Raw genomic sequence first — 24,667 nt, forward strand, 5'->3', positions numbered from 1 at the left:
TACAAACAGAAAGAACGCAAGACCTTGGAGTTGTCCGGGGAAGTTTTAGGGAGTTGGGTTATGCTGTATCTTGTGGTATCATTTGAGACAAAGTAGCCAACAAAACATGCAGAATTGAGAAACTGACAGAGAGTAAACATTCATATCTAGGCCTGTGGTTAGAAAGAGAATGAAAACTGAAGAGCTATCACAGGTGTCTTATAAACTAATAGAAGACTTATGGTCAGTATTAAAATCAGTATTAACATAATAGTTTGCTATAACATTAATTTTAGTTGACATTTAGTCTATATAAAGTATATTATTATGGACGGAGGCAGAAAAGCCAGGTGTAGATTACTGCTCAAAGTGGGAATTTTATTTTCCTTGGTCAGGACATGTACAGTCAGTCCATCTTGGATTTACAAGGCTGACAATTATTACTGAACAAACAAGAACTCAAACTATGAATTATGAAAGAGCTGCAGCATCTGAAACTGACCACAATGAACATTTGACAGATAAACAGAACCACAGTGCTTCAGTTTCAGCTTCACAGTTTGTCATGTCTTTTATATATTATTATTGTCTCAACTCACCATATATTTTTTATCAGTTTTTTTTTTTTTTTTTTTTAAATCAATTACTAGAAATTTCAGGTGACCCCGTTTGAATTCCAGGCGACCTCACGTGGGGTCCCGATCCCAAGGTTGAAAAACACTGAGTTAATACAAAAATAAAATGCAGGGAAGACAAAAAAAAAACAGAAAATATACAGTTTTCACATACTATACTATGTACTTTATACTTACTACAAGTATTTATATAAATTTAGATTTAAATTTAAATAGTGTCATATTTACAGTGTATTTGCACATGCACATAGTGTGATATGGAGGGGGTGTTCCTGAAAGCTGTTACAAAGTCTGATGGCTGTGAGAAGGGATGACCTGTAGTACTGCTCCTTCTTGCACTGGGGGTGTAAACAGCTGGTGCTGAAGGAGCTGCTCAGACTCAGTAGGTGGGTGTGTGCATTGAGGATCAGCTATGACCCCCTTCTTGTTTGTTTGTATGGACAAGCTGACAGATGAGGTTTAAGGCAGGAATCTCCACGAATTATGCTGTTTGCAGATGCCATTATGATCTGTAGAGAAATCAGGGAGTGTGTGGAGGAAAACCTAGAGTAGGTGAGGTATGCACTGGAAAGAGGACAAATGAAAGTCAGCCACAGCAAGATGGAATATATGTGTATGAATGAAGGGGGAAGGATGCAGGGAGTGGAGGTGAAGGGTTTTAAATATTTAGAGTCAGCTGTTCAGAGTAATGGGGAAATTACAGGGGAAACTATTACTAGGGACTATTTATTTATTTTCCTATATCCCCTCTATACTTTTTGTCTTCAAAAGGAAAATCAACAGTAAATGATGAATGTTGAGAAAACATAGATCCCATATTTTCGTATCTAATAAAGCACACTGTGAGCATTATATTAAGTATGCTTCGGGTTTTTTTTTTTTTTTTTTTTTTTTGATTGAAATTTTTTTTCTAGTAACTAAAAGTAGTTATTCTATTCACAATAATAAATTACAGCATCAAATATGATTGGAGTGAACGAGAAACTACATAGATCAGCCTCTAGCTCTTAGGATCAACTGTAGGGAATCAGCCCTTTCCGGTCATGAGACTGTCAGTTGTGAAGCATTCTGGGTTGTGTAGTTTTTAAGTGTTCAACTGCAGTTATCCTCAACATCAATTGGACAAGAAAGAACTCTATCTCCCAGCAAACATTGCTGCTCCCGTCCATCGACACTTCATTTCCACACTGGTTAGGATACAAATGTCAGACTTGTTGTTTTCTAGTGGATAGCACCGGGCTACTTTGTTGGAGTTTACAAAACGTACTGTAACGGAGGTTACTCTGGAGCAGGACATGCCAACTATAATAGACTGTGTAAGGTCAACTCTGCTCAGTTAGGAGAAGCTAGTTCCTGAGCTAACAGAAGATGGAAGCTAACCTGGTTTGTTAGCATCCTCTCATCCATGGGAATCACATTAATATGAACTAGTTAACTTTATATCAGTACGTGAGACTGAGAGCATCGGGTGTTCTGCTATTTCTGTCCCTAAGCAAAGGATATTTTCAGAGGAACTCCGGTGATGGAAGAAGTTGATAAAATTTTGATTCACGCCCTTAAACAAGTCGGCACGTAAGTATGTGCAGCACTTATTTAAAGGTGTAGTATGTGCACCAACTCTGTATCGAAGTTACAGTCAGTGAAATAAAATCATTGAAAGTCAGAGTTAAGTCTGGGTGTTTAGCAACAGCCATATTAGTAAGAAACTGTGGCTGTAGTGTTTGACCCAGTAACAGCACCAACTCTCAGCCTGTCATATGACCAGAGACGTGTGTTGTTCAAAGGGAAGTTGATGGCCTTGGTTTCGCTGTATAACAGTGTTCTCATATCTTTTGTCTCACACACAGAGAGGTGGGCGAGGAGGTGGATAGTGTCAAACAGTTTAACAGTGAGCTGATAGTGGAGGCGGTGGTCAGATGTATCCGGGTGATCGATCCGGGTCTGGGCAGCACGCTGCCGACATCCCTGCCTCCCGGCATGTCCGCCCGCTTCAGGGTGGGCATGAGCCTTGCACAGGCCTGTCAGGTAAGGCAGCCCACAGGTACCACCACAGTGTGCATACTGTAGTGAATAAATGTGTTTAGCTGTGAACAGAACTAGCATCTATCTGTGGCAGAACAAAGAAAACATGATTATTGGTACGACATAGCAAGGCATGTTGTTGTGGGCACCAGGGTTGGTGATTTGGATGAAAATTTCAGGAAATGTTGATACTGGCACAAGGAGCAAATGATTAAATTTTGGTGGTGATGGGGGGGGGCAGTGATCTGCCTTGGTGGAGGTCTGCACTCTACAAGTGTTTTTCTAGAAAAGACAGCGCAGACCTCTGCCAAGGCAGATCAGTGTCTTGTGTTTTTTGTATTGTTGTATTTTTGTTTTGTTTTGTTTTTTTCAAATGGTATATGAATTGTTATAGGATTATTGTAAGTAATTCCAATGTTTTAGATAAATGTTTCTTTTTTTTTTTTTTTGGCAGGACATTGGGTATAAAGGAGAAATAGGCTACCAGACCTTTCTGTACAGCAATGAACCAGAGATCCGTACACTGCTCATGTTCCTGGTGGAGAAGCTCCCCAGAGAGAGTGCTGAGGCCTCAGACCAGCCATCAGGTACTAACAGTCATGGCTCAGTCACAAATTCAGTCACACTCATAAATGAAAGGCTTTAGAGGAAACTGTGTTATAACAGCAGCACAGTGTAGAGGACCTGCTGGCTGAGAGATACACAATGCAATTGTTTTATTCACCCCAACACTCTCCTCTACTGACAATCAATCAGTCAATCAAATTTTATTTACATAGCGCCACATCATAACAAAGTTATTTCATGACACTTTACATTTAGAGCTGATCAAACCAGACCCTTAAGCCGGATCATTAGTTGCCATGGGTCATCTATTACATTAATGTTCTAAAACTGTCATCTCCCCTTTCAGGTAAATCGGTGGTCCTGCAAAGAGCCATCGCTGCTACAATAAAAGCCCAGCTGTCTGTGCCCTGGTTACCTCCAAACTGCCAACTGCCACTGCACAGCGAATCCCAAGTAAATACTTGACAGTCATTTTTAAGAATTTGTTGTATGAAGCAAGCTTTCCTAAATTCTGGCAGAAATTATATGAGGCTGACACCATGAGACAGTAATCAGTCCGTCATAACGGCTAGCATGCTGCTGTAATTCCATTTCAGGAATTTTTTTTTTGTAAAACGTGTAAGGTCAATGTTATGAACATGGAATTGTTACAATATGTACAAAAGTTACTTTGAGCTTCTTTCTCACAAACTGCTCTGCTTGTGTTATTTGTGGTCACATGAACAAGAGGACAAAAAGACACTTCTGACCTGTGCTTTTTTTGACTGAAAAATGTGGGCATTCTGAAAACAAAGCAGAAAAGACTCAAGGTTGAACAAATTCAGTTCAGCACAACGTTAAATGCATGTTTACTCTCAGCATGTAATCAGTGTGAGCACAGTCATGGGGTTATACTTTCATTGCACACAGTGCTGATTTTACAGAGTCTGACAGTTTAATGCCTCCAGTTATATAATTATAGCACAAGTATAAAACAACGCTTCATTTGTAAAGTTAAGATATTTAAAAACTCTGGTTTATTTGAATCCATGTAGACATTGAAATAGGGATGGGAATCGAGAACCAGTTCCCAGTAGCTTAGTTCCTTGGAATCATTAGGCTGCGTTCTTAATGATTTCGCTTATCGGTTTCGCACCATTATCACATCAAATGTGTCATCATGTCATTTCCGTGTTTTGGTTCAGAAGTGCTCTAAAGTATAGTTATATTTCACCAGTAGAGACAAACCTGGGCCATTTGCAACAGTTGCAGAACTTCCACTACAACAAAAACGGAAGTACCTCCAACATGTAGAAACGTTTAACCACACACTGTCTAATTAAATTGCACAAATACAATGTCTTTCAAACGCTGTTAAGTGAAGGTGGTGACTCTCGAAGTGGAGCGTACAGCATCACAGCCAGTAATGTTAAACTCCTCCAGGTTTTATTAATACTGTTAATGTTAGTGTCATTTCACTGTGTCAGCCTGCTTTCACTATTGTTTATGAATAATCTCCATGTCCTATAATTACATTTAGATGAGGATGAGGCTCAGAGGTGGCAGCAGGTAGATCTCATACTCCTTTCATAACTCTTTCTGAGTTTGAATGCAAAATGTTAGTACATATTTGACATTAAAGAGTTAATGCAAACAAAGCCAATTGTATTATAGTTTATTCCCTAATCAAATCAGAATCGATAAGAGAATCAATAGGGAATCAAACTGATAAGTTATATTGATAATGGAAACAACATGTGTATCCATTGGTACTTTCTATAATGAGCATTTACTTAACCTGAGACAATCCAAACAATATTAACAGGTATCTGTAGCTCATGAGTTTCCATGGGCTGGTCGTGATATTTATTTAATTTAATTTATTTTGGGAAGTTAGTGATTTGACATAGGGCCCAATTTTAGCTAAATACACACAAAGAGGTGTGTCCTCCTGTAGATATGTGTTATGGCATCACCTATTGGCTGAGGAGTGTATAGTTTGGCAGCCCTGGGTTATGACATCAGTATTGAAAGGGAAGCATAAATCTAACCTGTTTTTCATATGTCACCTTCCTCCTGGTTGTGGAAAGTATCAAGCTGCTCTTGTTACTTGATTTTTGACAAGTTGTTTTTTTGTTGTTGCTGTTAAGGGTCCGACAACACTGCACAGCTTCCACGCACAGCCCCTCCATTTAGCCCACTGTTCTAAAGGTGCAGAGACAAAGCTGCTCAAAGGTAGGCCTCGTGCTGGATGTGTGGCCCACAGTTTTTTTGGATTATTTTCACCAAAGGGACTGGACTATGAGCTTGTGTCTTTGTTTTATGTCAGAGGTGATGGAGTACCAACGGCACATTCTCCGTCCTGTGACTGCCCAGCCTTCTCATCATGTCTCTGTGGCGGCGTCCATACTGGAGCAACACACGTCAGAGTTGAGTGCTGCTCAGGAGTGGGACATGGAGTGGAACAGTCAGGGACTCCTGTCTCGTCTCACACCGCAGGCAAGTCATCACAACCATGACACTGCTACACAATTAATACCGCTGGAAACATTACCTCCAGTTTAACTGAACTTCTGATTTGATTTATTATACCCTCACCCACCCAGAGGAATTATATATACCAGGAAACATCTATACCAGGAATTAAATACATACCAGGAATTATATATGTGTGTGTATGTATATATATATATATATATATATATATATATATATATATATATATATATATATATATATATATATGAGGAATCATATATACCAGGAATTTTAGGAAACATCTATACCAGCAATTCCGTCTGTTCTTTCGTCCGTTTGAGATGTTTGTCCATCCCATTTCTCGACACTATTCACCAGATTCTTTTCAAATTTGACACACATGTTCTTTACCACTAGGAGAGGTGCTGCGCACAGTTCGATGGCTGAATTTTTTTTTTTTTTTTTTTTTTTTACAAATTTTTGAAAAGATTGAAAGTTAAGATTCAAAAGTAGTCCCTGGGTAGACAGTGTATCAGTGAGCAGGAAGGGCAAAGTGTTGTGCAACCAGGCAGGGGTATTAGTAAGCTCTGCTTACTTTTTCACCTGTTTGATTTAATTATGGTGCCTATTTTGCTTGGATATGAAAAAGAAAAGGGGTTTGTCATACTGAGGTTAGAAGGGCAGTCTTAAGGTTACAGAGGCTCAGTGGTATGAAATGGTATTACATGAGCACCATCCTGGGCTAAGCTCACCAACTTTTTTTTTTTTTTTCGTCATTTTCATCTTTGATTTTTTTTGTGTGTAATTTTGTTATGTGAAATCTGCATGATTGATTCATCAAGGGATTGTCTTTTCTGTGTGTTATTGTTTCATCCATTTAGGTTTAAATTGGTCTTGATGTCGGAAGGTGCAGAAAGACACTGAACATAAAAATGTAATGAGCCTGTATTGAAATCATAAAGAGAAAAGTATAAATATTTCTATTAAAATGTCACCAGTTATAGGAAGTTGCCAGAAAATGAATACTCAAGCTAAATACAAATACTTTATGGGAAAACTTGCCATAGCCAAGTGTTTGTACTTTGTTCATCTTTGACTGTTAATGAGTTTGTTACGTCTCATAGGAATACCATTCTAGAAAGCTCAGTCGCCTGCATAAACGTATTGAGGAGCAGCTGCGCTCTGCTGCACAGCCTTGTCCTGAAAGTGCCTTTGGAGGCCCTCGCTCTACCTCTGACCTGTTGGAGCTTCTTCAGGCCTTTAGAGGCCCCACCCCTGCTGATCACATCCTGACCAAGGGCACCCACTTCACCCACACCCAAAAATTTACTTTCACTCAGGTCAGTACTTCTCTGCAAGCAGAATGAGACAAAACTTATGGATCAAAAACATAATTTATCTGTGTATGTGTACTCCAGGAGGTGGAAACAATAAGTACTCCACTCCCCACCGGACGTCAGCTAGAGGGTGACATCCAGCTCCGGCAGCAGGAGGAGCTGTCGTCTCTGCAGAAGCAGTTCCAGCAGCTCTGCAACGACATCAATGACATAACAGCAGAGATAAAGCACAGGACTGTCACTAATGCACAGGTAACACAAGAGATTTTGGAGAAAAAAAATATTTTCCTGGAAAAACAACCGATGTAGACACTCACAATAGTAAACCTCTCAATTATCGGTTGTGACCCTTTGTAACAGAGTAGTACAGGGTGTCCATAAAGTCTCTACAATTTAACACATTTATTACATAAGCAAATGAATAGACAAATCTGTGGAAATTATTACAAAATAAAAAGTATATATTGAAGTTTTTTTGCCTCATTTAATCCACCTCTATATGGACACCATTAGTTGCATGAAGCCCATCCAGACGGTACTGGATTTGTTTCCATGTTGGCGGTATCACAGACTCATCAGTGGTGTCAATGACATCAGTGATCTTTAGCTTCAGGTTGTTGATGTCCCGTATCTTTGTTTGATACACGTTATCTTTAACATAACCCCATGGAAATAAATCCAGGGCAGTGATATGTAGTGAATGAGGTGTCCAGGGAATTCAACCATCTCTTCCAATCCAACGGTCTGGAAATGTGTGATTTAGGAACCCACCAACATGCAGTCCCCAATGTGGTGGTGCACCATCTACCTGGAAAATGATGGTTAGTTGTAGGTCATCCAGTTGTGGTGACACATATTCAGTCAAAAGGTCAAAGGTCAACATTTACAGTAATTGATCTGTGGTTGAAGAAAAACGGACCAATGATACAATTGCACATGATCCCACATTTTGATGAAAAACTTCAATATCAGCATCGAGTACATAGAACAGATTCGATTAACAGATCTCATCAATTGCTTTTGTAATAATTTTTTTAAATTGTAAAGAGACTTTGTGGACACCCTGTACTTTATGAACCTACAGAGACACTGCCCTCTGCCCGCATTCCCGTGTTCGTGTTTTTTTAACTGTTTTTGGGCAGTTTGTGGAGGTCGTTCTTTGGGCAGTAAGTTTGTACGTCCAGCTTTTTGCAGTGAATGCAGGTGGAAAAATATACAAATAAGTTCTTTGCAGTCATATACTCAGCCCTAAATTCACTCTTGAACCTTCCCATAGTTCAGTACAGTCTAACAGTTCAGCCTAGTTTCAAAGGCTTTGACTATTTTATGTGTGTAATGTGTTGGTGCAGGTGTTGGATGAGTTGAAGCAAAGACAAGTTGGAAACAGTGAAAAAGAAGAGAAAGTGCAGGTGAAGAAGAAAGCAATTGACCTGCTGCCAGAGGCTGACAATAACCTAGAAAAGCTTCAGGTATGAAGACAAAGATCTCAGAGAGGTACAGTGTACAGAGCTACAGGCCACCCACACTCTGTTTTGTGTCTGTCAGGCTCTGGTGGAGGCCAGCGCCAAGCGGGTGGTGAACCTGGCATCGCAGTGGGAGAAACACCGGGCGCCTCTTATTGAAGAGCACCGCAGACTCAAAGAAATCTGCAGCAACAAGGATGTTAGTGATGCCTAACAACACTTTAAAACCTTTGTCCATCACAGCCAAAGTAATTCTATGTTTGTGTTTGTTCTTGTTCTCTTCAGCTGGAATCTTCTCAAAAATTGTCAGAAATCAAGTCCCTGCACGACAAAATCCGTGTTTCCACAGAAGAGGCTAAGAGGAAAGAAGAAATGTATAAACAGCTGGTAATGAGCATTATTTCAAGTAACCGTTGAAAGCTACAGAACGCTCGATAAAATGCTTCCATGATTTGTGTCACATGTTTGCTGAATGGGCAAAAATCTGACAGTGAGACACATTTCATGATACAGGGGTTATGAATGAATGAACGGTCAGAACACAACAAACAAATACATAAATTCATACAAACAGACAGATCACTTTATTGTCATTCCAGGACACATGCAAAATAACAGTGCACTTGAACGCAATGAAATTGCAACGAATTACGTAATGTATTCGAAATGGAGTAGGATAAAGCAAAAGCACGTACCCCAAATTCAACTTTTTACAACACAACACACAAGCTATATTAATACAGCATGTATATATGTCTATATCAGTCAATATTAAAATTATCATATGTATAATTCTACATCATAATCTACTACATATGTGCTAAATATAAACCCGTATAAAGTTTAATTGGCTAAAATGTATAATTATACACAACCATCCTTATAATTTATACAATATATAACTCTCAATTATGTTTTTTATTTAACCCACAACTTTATTAGTTTACATAAATACAATATATAAAATATATAATATATGCATGTATTCCACTACCTATTAGCCGAGCCATCTATACTACACTCCATCCCACTTTAATGTGTTGCCCCAATATTTCACCAGTGTCATCAGTGTTAACACACACCCCATTTAGCAAAAGTTCCTTGTGTATTTTTTTTTAACCCATAAAGGCCAAAAAAATCCACTGACGACTGAAAGCATCTGCTGATCTAAACTGTTTAATACCTGTTGATCCACTAATCCTATCAATCCATGTAAATAATTGGTGTAAAATGCAGTTATTCATCTTTTCATGGTCATCAGATATGACCCATTTGGATGTTCAGAGGCTCTGTAGTGAACGTGAAAACACCGTCATCTTCTAGAACACTGATTCACCAGTAAAACCCACGGAGTTTGATCAATGACAATGGATGGAGATACTTGGTTAATGTTCAGTTAATGATAGATTTGACTGAAAAAGTCAGTTTTTCTTCAGTTTTCTCTGTTTTGATATAATAACTTTTGAATTTACTTTGATCCTTAATGAACATCTACATGATCAATGAATTAAATATAGGAAAATACATGATTTTTTGATTTTTGACTTAAAACCATATAATACATTGGATAATTTTAGAATAAATGGTGATAAATCACTTAATAAAGGTTAAATAGAGAGAAAAATTAATATGGGAACTGCCACAGAAGTAGCTCTGGGTCTTTATGGGTTAAGTGATTAATGTTTATACATTCTTTCAACTCCCTCTCCAAGTCTTTCCTCAAATTCAGTGTAGAGACTTAAATTGATATGATAGAGTTTGTAAGAATGTAAGTTTATCTATTATGCAAACCAAACTTGTAATGTAATTTTTCGTTTAACACAGGTAACTGAATTAGAAAGTCTTCCTCAGGATGTGTCTCGATCTGCATACACTCAGAGGATTCTGGAGATTGTCAGCAACATCAAGAAACAGAAGGAAGAGATCACAAAGGTGTGTTCAAATGCTCTTTTTTTAGAGATAGATGTTGATGGAAATATTTGTGCAATGTTTGTGTGCCCAGAACAGAGCACATCTTTAGTTTAGCTCAGACTGTGGCTGAAATTCAGAATTGGTGGTACTCTATAAAACTGGGTAGTGCAGTCAAAACTGGTATCCAGTTTTCAGCCAAGATCAATAATTCTCACAGTAAATGTCAATTATCATTGCATTCAAGTTTAAGGGCTGATTTTTAGTCCCAAGTGAAAGTTGAAGAAACTAAGTAGTTATTTGTTACATTATTACAAAAAGTGTTAAAATGAGAAAAACACACCTGGAGTATCTATTGTCATGATTTACACCTTACTTTGTTAATTTTATTTTCATTAAATTTTGTAATTTTTGTGGGTCATTTTTTTTCTTTGATTTTCCTTTTTTTTTAAAAAAAAAAAAAAAACAATGTGATGAATATAATTGTCACAATATAAAAATATATCATTGTAATATTTGATTTGTTAATTCTTTTTAAAAATATACAATGAAAAATTAAAAATGACAATAAATGAAGATGTGTCATTCCATTGGAAAATTATTTTGCATTTAAATATCTATTTGGATGACAAAAAAGTCTGCAAACCAGTAAATACATATAATAATAATAATAAAATAATAATAATAATAATAATAATAATATAATAATAATAATAATAATAATAATAATAATAATAATAATAAAAACAACAATAATAATAATAATAATAATAATGATAATAATAGTAATGGATTAGATTTCTATAGCGCTTTTCAAGGCACTCAAAGCGCTTTACATTATTGATCCATTATTCATTCACTCTCACATTCTCCCTCTGGTGGTGGTAAACTACATTTGTAGCCACAGTTACCCTGGGGCAGACTGATGGAAATGTGGCTGCCAATTTGGGCCAAACAGCCCCTCCGACCACCATCAAACATTCACACACATTCATACACCAGTGAGAGTGACACTTAAAGCAAGGTCGGTGAAGTGTCTTGCCCAAGGACACAACGGATTGACTAGGACAGAATGGAATTCGAACCACCAACCCTTTGGTTATTGGATGACCCACTCTGCCTCCTGGGCCATGGCCGCCCAATTGTAAAAACCCCTAGATAAAATTTTACTTTAAAAATATTAGATATTTTGATTTCTTAGCATACTGTTTATGAATAACAGCCACAGTGTCAGTTTTGACATAATCCTGGCTTTCACGTGTCAGTCTCTCCCTCATATATCCATTATATAAAAAGGAGTTATGGTTTAATTGAATAGTTCAAGCATTTTCTTTTAATATTATCTGAGATTTTCAGGCTTTGTGTAAAATCAGATGGATAACCTGCTAAACCATTTCAGAATTTTACAGTATGTATCACATATTTTAAATGTCAAATTTAACAAATTATTTTTTTTAAATGTTACAAAGTAGGTTTTTACATATTTTGTGTGTTAAAATAATCTGTAAATTCTACAAATAGATGTGGTACGTTTGACATATTTTTTACTGTAGAAATTGCAGTTATGTTTGTTTTTTTACAATACAAATTTTTACTGTAAATAAAACAACTGATTGTTTTTCAGTTTACAATTTTTTTGCCATGATTTTTACAGAATTCCCATCAACTTCAAATACATTTCTTTGTAATGAGTGTATGTATTTTGTTTTTGGTAGATTTTGTCAGACACTAAGGAATTACAGAAAGAGATCAACAGCCTGACAGGTAAACTGGACAGGACGTTTGCAGTGACTGATGAGCTGGTGTTCAAGGTGAGTGCCTTGTGTTAGCTGCTCTCAATAATTAAACAACACAAGAACCTCATTAAATTCTATTATTGCCTTTTCAGAGTTTGTTTTAGAATATCCAGACCATTGATCTTCGAATGATAACTTAGGGACCACATTCAACCCACATTCTAGTAAACTCATTAAATATAAGAAGGAAAATTGTGTACTCTGGTATGTAAAACATATAACATTTATTCCTTCCTGTACTGAAGTAGTCCTAAAAATGGGATGGGAGTTATTTTGGAGTCATTTAATTATCTTCACATACGTGTGTTTATAGACAATGAATTCACCATCATCTGTCTATTAGCAGTAGTATCGAACACTACCTACCACAGGCTTTTTCTACAAATCAGGAGCCTCCATAATGGTGTCAAAACCAGAAATTATAATTGGGAAATTACAAGTTTTCCATTCAAATGGGGATCAAAAGTTCTACCAGCCGCCTCTCTATCTACACAAAAGCCTGGTATATTGAAGTGCTACTCATAATTTAGAAATCTATAGTGAAATAACTGCAAAGGTCATTTAAAACAGGAAGGGTTTTCCCCCTTTGTTTAAAACTATAATACTACATTTAGTACTACATAGACATATTTAAAGAATTGTGTTCTTCATGCATATATCCAATATGCACAAAAGGTCCATACATTTTTAATAAATACATACTAAAACTAAACCCATAAAAATATGTTTGGAAATGTATTCTGGACACTAAGAATATGCTCAGTGAACCTTGTTTTTTTATTATTAATTGATTGTATTACTCCGACTTAGTGTTCAGTTTAAGTAACTGGTTCCTAATAAAGTGAAAGTAATCTTCAAAAACAACACTGGATGTATTTTCAGTTTCAAAATCAAGATGGAACATCCCATTGACTGTGCTTACATGCCCACACAAACTAATTTGTAATTTATTTATTCATTTATTTTTATTGCTTTAGGATGCCAAAAAAGATGAATCTGTCCGCAAATCATACAAGTACCTGGCTGCCCTACATGAAGTATGGTTATTATTATCATTCATTCATCTCTTTTTGTAGCGTTTCTCATCTCAGCATTTTGCTAAAATATGTCTGTTCCATCCTGGATTTTCTTCTTAGAACTGCAATCAGTTGATCCAAACTATTGAAGACACGGGCACTATTTTAAGAGAGATTCGAGATCTGGAAGAACAGGTAAGGTCACAGCTTATTTTTTGTTTTATTTAATTTCCTTTGATTTGTGCTTGATACAGTTTACATTTTTGATTCTGAAAATCTCAAGTGTTGGTTATGAGTTCTTCAGTAGACTCATTCCCTCCCCAGTTTGGAATCTGTGGCAATTCTTGAATAAGATCTTGGTCAGGAATTATTTTCTAGATCAGCACCAACACTTTTCTAGAGCCATTAACCTGAAGCATAGTGGTTGTTGACCTACAACATAAATAGTATATTGATAACTAGAGCCTTTCAGCTTTTAAAGTGAACCTGTACTGGTCATGCTGACGACATTAGTTGTGCTTAGTGTATTATTTATAAGCCAGAGAGGCGCAAATTCAGTAAAAACTCACCATAAATGCTGGAAAACTGGACGTTTTTATTACATGATTTACAGGCAGGGGCAGAACCTATGGGGTGCAGCCATTGCTGGCCAGAAGTTGCGTGTTGCGCACCGTCATTATTTCCGGGTGATGAATGCGAGTAAACAAGCAGCAGTCAGTAAGCCAGACTGAGTGGAAAGCATGTGTTCACCCATGTTTGTGCAGCTGTAAGCTTTGCACTCCACCATTGTCCTGGAGATGCAACCCATATGTTGGCATCTTAGACTGGTGTCTGCTGCACAGGGTCAGTGACCAGTCCATCACAGCCCAGGTAATCAGACAAATCAAGGAAGCCTGTGAAGGACACAGCATGTCGCTGACCATGTCTGACTGACGGAGCAGTGACTTAGTACTTGCACGTTCTTGACAAGTGGCTATAACGTAAGTTACCTGACATAACCGCTTGTATTATACATGATCTTCTGAAATAGCTAGCAATTAAAATTCACTACAGGTACCCTTCAAAGGGGTCATATTTTGCTAAACCTACTTTTATTAGTCTTTGGTACATTTATTTGTGTATTTGGACCCTAATAGTTCATAAAGTTTGAATTTGAACTCCAGGTGCTGCAAAGCTATCTTTATATTCATTTTGGCAAAAATCGAGTGGATTTCTACAACCTGTTTTAATTCCTGCTTAATTTGTTATGTCCATAAGTAGTTACGTCACGACATTTGCACATGTAAGGTCAAGACTTCCAACAAACTTTTCTCAGAGTGCGACATAATTGTTTGTCAGCAACAGTGGTTGTAGTCCATACTGAAAATATGTCCAAACTTCGAGCCGATTACCTAAAATGTTCAGTTGTTGGTTGAACGGGACAGAGCAGCACAGCCAATAACCTGTGTGTGTGTGTGTGGGGGGGGTTGCTCATATGCATTTAAAGGGCCAGCGCTCAAAATGACCAGCGCTCAAAATGACCTTTCTGGTGTCATTACTCAGAAATAGGGTTGAAGATGGACCTGTGGAGTTGAATTAATGAAGAATTCAGACCCAAGCAGAACATTCACAGTTAATGTAGACCACAGGGAAATGTTTTAAAATGCATAATTCCATTTTTAAAAAAGCAAAATATCAGTCCTTTAACATAACCTCTTACTCTTAAGTATGGTGAATTGTGGTGTAATGATGTAGCCGTACTGTTGCTCTGTGGTACATAAAATAGAAAGCCAGTTCTTGCCTTGTTCAGGCCAAAAGCAAATATTTCATGCTGCATGGACATGTCCAAGTTGTATGTATGGGAGAGAGAATCCCTCCAGTGTGTCCTGGGTGGGCCTCACCAGGAAGGCATCCTAACTACTGGCCTCAACCACCTCAGCGGGCTCTTCTTTATGCGGAGGAGCAGCTCCACTCTTGAGTTCCTCCCAGATGGCTAAGCTCCTCCCCCTCCTCATCTCTAAATCCAGATAAGAGACATCAGTCAATGAGTGTGTTTGCATGACCATAAAAATCCAATAACCATTATTAATCAGATAATTGTAATAATTAGATGTGATGCATTTACATTTACTTAAAAAATGCGATAACTGAAAAACCCTGTTTGATGTTTCAGTCCATTATCAGATTTCTTTTAGAGTTTGTATGTTTGTAGTGATGGGAGAATGGAAAAAAAAAAAAAATCTTTCTTGAGTATTGGGGAGAAATCCAGGTGTGTTAATGTGATTTCTCAAAATCAGATTACTGTTGTTATTTTATAAAACATATCACATTATCCTGTGTATATGGTCACTTGATTAGTCTGATAAATCTGGAAATCAGATAATGATCGGAGTATTAATGTGCATGTAAACAGGCTCAGTGTGGCACTGTGCTACGCACAGATGTTTTGTTTTAAGTAGGCACACCAATACTCTGATCGTTATCTGACCTCTGGAGTTGTCAGATTATTCATGTGATTGCGTAAACAGGATAATCTGATATGTTTTATCAGATAACAGCAGTAATCTGATAATGATAAATCAGATGAACACAGTTGGATTTCTCCCCAATACTCCAATGTCTTCCTGCATGTATACAGGTTAATCTGATGAGGGATTTATGAGGTATACATCAGGCAACCACCAGGAGGCGATACAGACACTTTCTCACAACATCCATCCCATGCACTGCACAAGTCCATAAGTTGAACCAAGTCCAAACCAACATTAAGTTTGTGTTGGAAAAGGGTTATAAGGGAGAGATGCTCTATTTAGTTTACCAGCCGACAGGCCGTAAGCTACTATCGTCATGTGGCATCTGTCGTCGTCTGTCATCCGTTACAAAAATTTCAATCGTCTTCTTCTCTGAAACTACTACTCCGATTGACTTCAAACTTGGTATACAGCTTCTGTATGATGATGTCAACACAAGGTATTGAGATTATTTCGATCCGGGTCTGATTCTGGATTTGGTGCGACTTTGACAAATTTTCCCATTATAAGAGATAGGAAGTGGATTGATCCAATAAATCACCAAGTATCAATGATATCAAGTTGGAATTTGAATTCTTTACAGATCTGATTGGAATATGACCAAAACATGGGCTATTTCTGTAATATAATAAATACACAGAACTGGTTGAGAATAAATGGCATCTGGATACATTTCCCAAAGCTTTTAATTTGGCCAGTAAGCTACAGGGCCATTGGTCCTATTTTTCTTTCACTGGAAATGGTTTATAACTGTTTTTTCCCATTTGTATCCTAAATGTGTTCCACAGATTGAGGCAGAAAATGGTAATAAAACTGTGGCTAACCTGGAGAGGATTCTGGACGACTATAAGGCTATTCGACAGGAGAACTCTGTACTTGCTGCCAAAGTGCGAGAAGGCTGAGAGCAGCCCGGTTCGGCCTGTGCAAGTAACCATCTAACGGACTGAAGCATCACTGAAGTGGCTGCTCTGGACGTCATAGTAAATCATTACATAAAAGTGAAATCTGTGATTTTTGAATTTTTAATACAAAAATTGTCCACACTATTTTCAGACAGTAGCAGTCCTTTCCTCGTGATTACAAATGACTGGATATGTTGAGCGAATGGCATTTGAATGTAGTCCCATTTATAATGTTGTCTAGCTCCATCAGCAAAGTATTGTTGTATATATGGTATCAGCTTAAATAAAGATGCCTTATGAACCCCTCTGTTGTAACACTTTTTATTACCCTGTGTATCAAAACTGAACGGGGAATGTATATATTAAATGAATGAATATCTGGAAGCCTTTATGATTTCCCTACAACGAGGTTAAGTATTTAGGAAATTGTGTTTGAAGTCCTTACACTGACATTCCCTAATTCTTGGTGAAGCACATGGGGTTGGTAGATATTTGGTGCATGTTACATAAAAATACCCCGAATTATTCATTTTATTCTAAACACACTCACAACAGTTACACTTGTGTCGATCAGTCACTGATACTATCGTATAAGGCAGAGGAGTTAGTTCAGGGGCCACAGTCAGCCCAATATGATCTCATGGGGGCCAGTAAAATAACAGTGAAAAAAGGAAGATTCCATCATGAAAGTGTTTACATCTACAAAGTATCCTTAAAAATGTGAAATGTGTGTGTGTGGGGGCTAACGTGGCGAGAGGGGGTAAAATCGCAACGGGGGTCATTTTGACCCGACGAAGGCAGTGGGAGGGATAAACATACATATGTTTTGCCTGTATAAATCGCAGCACCACACACCCACACACATGCGTTTATGTGCGTGTGTGTGTGTGGGGGGGGGGTCAAGACACGACTGAACATGACCGAAGAAGGCAGTGGGAGGGTTAACCATATACAGGGTGGGGAAGCAAAATTTACAATATTTTGAGGCAGGGATTGAAAGACAGTGTATGACCAATTAGTTTCTTGAAAGTCATGAGAATTTATTTGCCACAAGAAAATTGACATAATAGAAAATGTTTTTATTCTATGTGTCCTCCTTCTTTCTCAATAACTGCCTTCACACGCTTCCTGAAACTTGCGCAAGTGTTCCTCAAATATTCGGGTGACAACTTCTCCCATTCTTCTTTAATAGTATCTTCCAGACTTTCTCGTAATAGTTTTGCTCATAGTCATTCTCTTCTTTCCATTATAAACAGTCTTTATGGACACTCCAACTATTTTTGAAATCTCCTTTGGTGTGACGAGTGCATTCAGCAATCACACACTCTTTGACGTTTGCTTTCCTGATTACTCATATGGGCAAAAGTTTCTGAAAAGGTATGGATAATAGTGTTAGGTATGATTATGACATCGATATATGTTTGGTTTCAAAACATTTGACGTAATGCATGCTGAGAAAAAACAACTAAATGTTCATTGTAAATTTTGCTTCCCCACCCTGTAGATCATGTAGTTGGTAGTTAAATACAATTTAAAGCTCAGGCTTGGTGAAAGAAAAACACAAAAAACAGTTTTTGTCAGTTTGGTATTTTTGTAGATACTGCCTTTGGCTTTGTACCGCAGAAATCTCACATAGACATTTACATTTACTGCAGTGTGGCTCAGTTGTAAGAACTCAGGGTGCCCCGTAGAGAGTTTAAGGGTTAATTCTGAATATCTTGCCCATTATAGAGGAAAGGGGTAAACTAAATGAAACTAAAGACATGTACAAAGTAATATTCTAATGTAATCATAATACAGAGGATTTAGCTCAGCCAATAGATCAGATCCTTCCAATGGATAATTACTGTATTGATGAATATGTTTGATTTTCCACAGGTTATTCAACTCCAGCTTCTTCTTTGTGAAACAGCCGTCAGTTTGATAGACACCATACAGATTGGACAGTGTCAGGGATACTGGACGGCTGATGGGACATTTACTGTGACATTGCATGAGCGTCGTGTGGCGTCTGTGGGTTAGGGTTAGGGTCTTTGTATGCTACTCCCTCTGGGTCTGTAGACATTCACTAGGGTGACGTCTTTGTGTTCAATAAAACCTTTTACCAAAACATACTTCATTATCTTTAATCTGGGAAGAGAACTGGAAATTCACCTTATTTGATATTAGGATAGCTACTCCTCTTGCATGACCTCTTGTGAAAGAAATAGGATGAATGTTTAAACCCCATTTTCTTGAGTTTTTCATGTTCACTTTTTTCATGTTCTTGCCCGAACATTACATGTTGCTTTTCACGTTTCATGTTTGCTATGACTTTACTCCGTTTTATGGGGTTATGTAAACCATTTAGATTAAGTGTTATGATATTGTTGTCTAGTCATTTCCTTCCCTGGAGAAACCTCAAATATTAACAAGCCTAACCTTTAGCTCCAGATGGCCGAAATAAAAATATAAAACACAATAAATACATTCATATAATAAAATTGACACTCCTGACCTTATTTCATTACAATATTTAGATTTTTTATATTATAATTGTCAGTTATCTTGTTTAAGCTTTGATAACATTTTAAGCACATTTCTAATTTACAATATTTAAGATGAGTTTGAGTAATTAAGTAATAATGTTTTGTTGATGAAAGGCTCATTTATTCATTAATGACCATTCAATGCATTTGGCACAGCAACAAATTTTACCTCATTTTTTTCAATCCAAAATGCTTGTGGTGGATCCCTCACCCACCACAACCTTGTGTTAGTAGTTTTTGTTATCTCATGAGTTTCATTACATTCTTAAGTTACAGTGAATAATTCCATTGCACTGTTTAATTGAAGTATTTTATTTTAAACACATGCTAATTTGGGTGCACACATATTAGCAGTGTTGGTCAAGCTACTAGGAAAATGTAGTGAGTTAAGCTACCAGTTCTTCTGCCATGAATGAAGTTTCACTACACAGAAGCTACCACCCAGTCAAATGTAGCAGCTAAGTTACACAAACACCGCAGAAGTAGATCACTACATGTGAAGCTACTTTAAATTGTGCCAACTTAACATGGCAATAAACATAAGAAACTACATGTTTAAATTACCAAATACATGCAAAGTCAATTCCATTGGGTTATCAGTATGCCAGAGTAACTATAATTACAGACCAAAGACCAAAAATTGCTGACCAAATACTGACATCTGCAAACCAGGTAGTTAACAATGCTCACTACGGTCCAGTTGGAGTTCAAGGTCACGTGGAAGTGGAGGGCAGTAAACAGAATACTTTGGATGGCTGTGCAGGCAGGGGACTGACTAAAAACCAGGCGTTTCACCCAGGGGTGGGGCTCTACGTCCTGCGTCACACACATCATGGACAGTGCACTTTTGAGTTTATCTGATTGGCTTTGATGTGTGGAAGAGAATGATTTATTTAAGGTGAAATATGAACAAGGATGCATTGTCAACTTCAGATTTAAGAATTTTATTTAAACCCATGTTCAAAAACAACTGTAACCCTATGTTTGCCTCATGTTGAATACATTTCCATTCATGCAGCTGTTTGTGTGATCAGTAAAACCTACAAACTGCTCCTGATTAAGTCAGGATCATTTTATAATAGTGTGGAAATACTACTGACGGATTTTTGGGTAAACTAAATAGAGTAGTCTGACATGTCACTGTTTCTAAAACATGTGTTTTTCTGGACTACTTAAAAAAAAAAAAAAGAAAGCAAAAATTGAGAGTATACCCACTTCTTCAGGGACCACTGCACCGCTGACAAACTGGTTCCTTTAGTGCAGTGTTTGTCAAACTGGGGTGTGTGAAGTCTTTCAGGGGGGTCATGGGGTCAGTCCTGGATGTTTTTTTGTTCTTCAGGTTAGAACATGTATCAGGTGGAACTAATGTTTGATGTTTGGAGCACCCTGGACTCATTTTACGGACGTCCATCAAACCAGTCTACTGCCATGGTGATCTGTCACTAGACAAAGAGTTTAGGTTTGGACAATGGACAAGGACTGGACTGGAAAATACACATGGGACATGTTTGTGTTTTGGACCAGTTTGGACAGCTTGGGCTTTAATGTTCTGAGATGTGCAATGGAAACGGGCTCACTGACCCACTGATACTGGTCACATGTTTATCCACTTGTTTCTTTGAGTTGCTGACAAAGTACCGGACTGATGGGCTTGGCTATCATTTAAGGAGCTGGAAGGGACCACTGCTACAAAGACTGAGGGGGGGGGGGACACTGTTTGTTTCTTGGTGTTAATTTAGTTGCTTTATTCTTGGTTTATATCACATTCATTTCACACAGTTAGTATTTTGGGTATAGTTATGATTATTTGCTCTTTCTGTTACTTGGACTAAATTAATGGTTTGGTTTAATTTCTCAGTGTAATGCCTCCCTCTTGTGTTTAGTTTGGGTTAGTCCTCTTCTATTGAAGCCCACCTTTATTCATTGTCTGTTTAGGTCAGTTTTGTTCTGTTGCAGTTACTGTTTAGTTGACCTCAGCTGGGCCCAAACTTTGTTCATTTTGTTAACTGACATTTTTTGGGAGTTTTTGTCTAATATTTTTCAACTTTATTTAATGATCAATTTTTCCTAATTTTACCACCTTTGTCCTGGTCCTTGTGTTTCGTCCTCTACAATGCTGAAGCCAGAGTTGAGGGTACTGGGCTACAAAATATATTTCAGGGGGTACTCCATTGTAAAAAGTCTGAGAACCACTGGTCTATACAATCAGGAACATTTCAAACACACCAGAACATATAACAACAAAAGAGACCTTGGGGTTACCTTCAAAAGCTGAGAAGGGAGTCCCTTGAGCCCAAAGGAGCCTCTCCCACCATGGCTGGAATCTCGGAATTCTATTCATCAGAGCAGTGCACATGAAATGGAAAAACGAGCATGAGCTTCCCAGTAAACGGGCCAAGATAATTCCAAATAGAAATGAGGAATGTATTGAATGTATATTATTTTTTCTGTTATAACATAATGTTTGTGCTCCATGGTGATGAGCAAAATAAAATGAAAGGAAAACCCCCCGAAGTCTCATCGGTGGTTGGAAGGCTTTCGGTGGTACTCTCGCTGCCTTGGAAGTCCTTTCATCTGTCCTGAATGTGTTTCACCCTCATCTCTCGATTGCACCAAGATGCACCTGGGTCATTCTGCAGAAAAGGTGGAGTCTGGGTGACACAAATCTGCTGAAATGCATTCCTTCTTACACCCCTAAAACATCTTTAACAGCAATAACTAACTTCTTAACTTCATGAATCCACAACAAGTAGAGCTTAAAGTATTTTTTTTTTTTTTTATGCATGTAATTAAAGAATCCAAAGACATGCACTGATAGGTTAATTGGTTAATCTAAATTGCCCATAGGTGTGAATGTGAGAGTGATTGTTTGTCTCTATATGTTTAGCCCTGCGATGAACTGGCGACTTGTCCAGGGTGTACCCCGCCTTCGCCCTTATGTAGCTGGGATAGGCTCCAAGCGACCCCCGTGACCCTAGTGAGGATAAAGCGGGTTCAGAAAATGAATGAATGAATGTAATTAAAGAATTAGTGTGTCGTTTCTTTGTCATTGGTGTTAACTCTAAATTAAGCAACATGAAATGTTTATAATTTTTTTATTTCTCAACACAGTCTGAATATTTAGTTAAAGGCAGACTAGTGGAATGATAAGACCATGACATATTTGAGTATTTTATTTTTTTGGATAATATTGCATGTTTAAACAGCCTTGTAGAAATACATTTGATTTACACCGTAGTTTTATTTTCTGTCAAACCAACTACAATTAAAGGATAGAAAAACAACATGTTTGATACAAACTCAAAAGTATTAAATAATGATTACATCATGAATCAACTGATTGCTAGAAAGTTTTTAAAAATACATTTATAATATCACATCACTGAAAAAACATGTAGTAACACCAGTGACGCAATATAACACCAATGACGTCACAACAACACATTCTCCATCTGATTTCAATGTATGTTTTCAACAATCAATCAAAAATGCCATGTAACTCAGCATGGGCGTTTTTAACCCATTTTTGGGGGTGCTTCAGCACCCCTAAATTGATTCCCAGCACCCCTAAAATACTTTAAGATTGCTGAAATTTTTCTTTTTTCTTGTTTACTTTATGTCCATTCTTAACATGCTAGAAAAATGTCAAAACCATACGCAGTACATGGCTGAAACGTATATTTTAACAACAAAAATACAGCCCCTCCCCCACCTTGTCTCGCAAATGGTTTGATCCTCCCCATCCGTCCCCCCTTCACAGGTATAGATGAGTTTCACGTGACGTATGCATACATTCAGTCTTGGAGGCGGAAGTCACACCGAGTTCATAGACCTGCTGAACTCCTGTGTGCCGTTTATTCCTTAGCTTTCACCAAGTATAAGTTCGGCATACAGACCGCTCGGTTCCATTGGCGGCAGCGGTGGTTCTGTTCTGCCGACCGCTGTTTATAGTTATTACCGCGGTTAGCCTAGCTTCTCAGTATAGTTAGCCTGCCTGTCTGTTGTGCTTAGCGGCGTGGAGAAAAAGAATTGACATCATGTGGTCCGGTGATGAAGACCCCTTTAAACCTACCAGGAGGGCTTCCCCCGGACTATCACCTATAGAGACAGAGTGATTGTGGCTCTACCTGCTCCCTTTGCCGGCGATGGCAGCCAGAGTTTCCTCAGCTGGAAGTGGCAGTCGGAGCTACAGTGGTGAGTTCAGCTGGAGCTGGTGACCATCCTGCCCACCTGTCTGTGCCAGTCTGCTGCTCTACTATGGGACAAAATTACGCGGCTGTGAAAGAGAAGATGGGATCCAGTGGTGGCTGCTTGTCTTTCAGAGAGGGGAAGCTCATTGTCGGCTTACATTTAAAAAAAAAAAAAAAAAATCATGTTATTTAAACATAAATTCGGCCCTCCGTTCCTTTTTATGAAAATGGTCAGTGACCTTATCGTACCAACTAAACAAGAAAACGTTGAAATTATGTTAAATTGAAACAAGTACAATGAGTGTGTTTTATTTGCAGTGCAAGAAATGAAGTAATTTCGTAGTGGTTTCTCTCTCGATTTCACAGCAGAATGTGTGACGGTATTAAACTGAACTGTGTCAGTGAAGGAGTAGCTCTCAAAATAGCTGTCAATCAAATGGGATTCAGCCTTTCGACTGATCATCCAATCAGCACATGTAAGCCTGGCATCCAGCCCAGCCGAGCTCCGCCCACAGCTCCATTCACCCCCAGAGACGTCCGGCGTCCTGGGGCGGGACAACATCGTGGCATTTATCCAATTACCGTCCAGTTTTGAGGCAATGAAAAAAACTGTTGCACTCAGTCCCATTGAAGTGCATGGACGCTGGGTGTCTACGGACAAATGCACTGAGCAGAGATGGAATGAGAAAACAGTGCAACGGGAATGGAGGAGAGGTGAACAACATTGAGTCTGATGATTTGTGATAAAGTTGATTCTGAACGAACTCATCTGTGAGATGAACGTGTTCTAACACATTTGGAGTCAATGAAATATCAACACAACCGTACATATTTAACCATTTAATTTTCGTAATTTTAGGGGAAGCCAAGCTTCCCTTGCAGTCTATGAGAAATCACCACTGATGGGATTGGCTTTTGGTTGAGACAGTTAATGGACCGTTTTAGAGCTAACATATCGGCTCATTCACGAGTTCCAGGGGAGAGCCTGGAGGTGTACGCGGCTGATGTGAGCCGGCTGGTAGCTGGTACTCATGTTTTTGCCTCCGAGTTGCGCGCGCATCACTGTTGTTAGTAAACATTGAAACTCATCTATGGTGCCTTCATCACAAGCAGACATACTCGCAAATAACAAAACACGCAAACATGAGTCCAAAGAAAAACACAATATAAAGCAACAGTTCTGACTTTCTGGATCCAGATAGCGTGCCTACCAATATGGCGGTGTAAACAACAGTCACATGACCAGTGACGTCAGCTGCAAGTCCTGAATTTCATCCAGTTTTATTTTTGTGTAATGGTCTCAGTGCTTGCATTGTATGTAAATGTACTGTGAAACCAAGTCAGACTGTTGTAAGTG

The 24,667-nt window shown here is 38.2% G+C and overlaps 1 protein-coding gene across 1 annotated transcript; it reads left to right on the plus strand.

The window, feature by feature from the left end:
* Positions 1–1,749: 1,749 nt before the first annotated feature.
* Positions 1,750–16,899, plus strand: ccdc22 (CCC complex scaffolding subunit CCDC22). The gene is made up of 16 exons (XM_030138629.1): positions 1,750–2,186; positions 2,462–2,639; positions 3,091–3,223; positions 3,550–3,656; positions 5,333–5,417; positions 5,512–5,681; positions 6,785–7,000; positions 7,079–7,249; positions 8,347–8,466; positions 8,543–8,659; positions 8,746–8,847; positions 10,285–10,392; positions 12,084–12,179; positions 13,142–13,201; positions 13,301–13,375; positions 16,479–16,899. The coding sequence occupies exons 1-16, from the start codon at positions 2,137–2,139 to the stop codon at positions 16,590–16,592; spliced, it is 1,902 nt and encodes a 633-aa protein (XP_029994489.1). The 5' UTR covers positions 1,750–2,136; the 3' UTR covers positions 16,593–16,899.
* Positions 16,900–24,667: the final 7,768 nt, after the last annotated feature.

This window comes from Sphaeramia orbicularis, chromosome 7 (genome assembly GCF_902148855.1).
Source record: "Sphaeramia orbicularis chromosome 7, fSphaOr1.1, whole genome shotgun sequence".
Classification (NCBI taxonomy): Eukaryota; Metazoa; Chordata; class Actinopteri; order Kurtiformes; family Apogonidae; genus Sphaeramia; species Sphaeramia orbicularis.

Coding starts and splice junctions, on each gene's coding strand:
- ccdc22 (XM_030138629.1), top strand. CDS start 2,137: ATGGAAGAAGTTGATAAAATTTTGATTCACGCCCTTAAACAAGTCGGC. Junction 7,001..7,078: donor AAAAATTTACTTTCACTCAG/GTCAGTACTTCT, acceptor TGTGTACTCCAG/GAGGTGGAAACAATAAGTAC. Junction 10,393..12,083: donor AGAAGGAAGAGATCACAAAG/GTGTGTTCAAAT, acceptor TGTTTTTGGTAG/ATTTTGTCAGACACTAAGGA.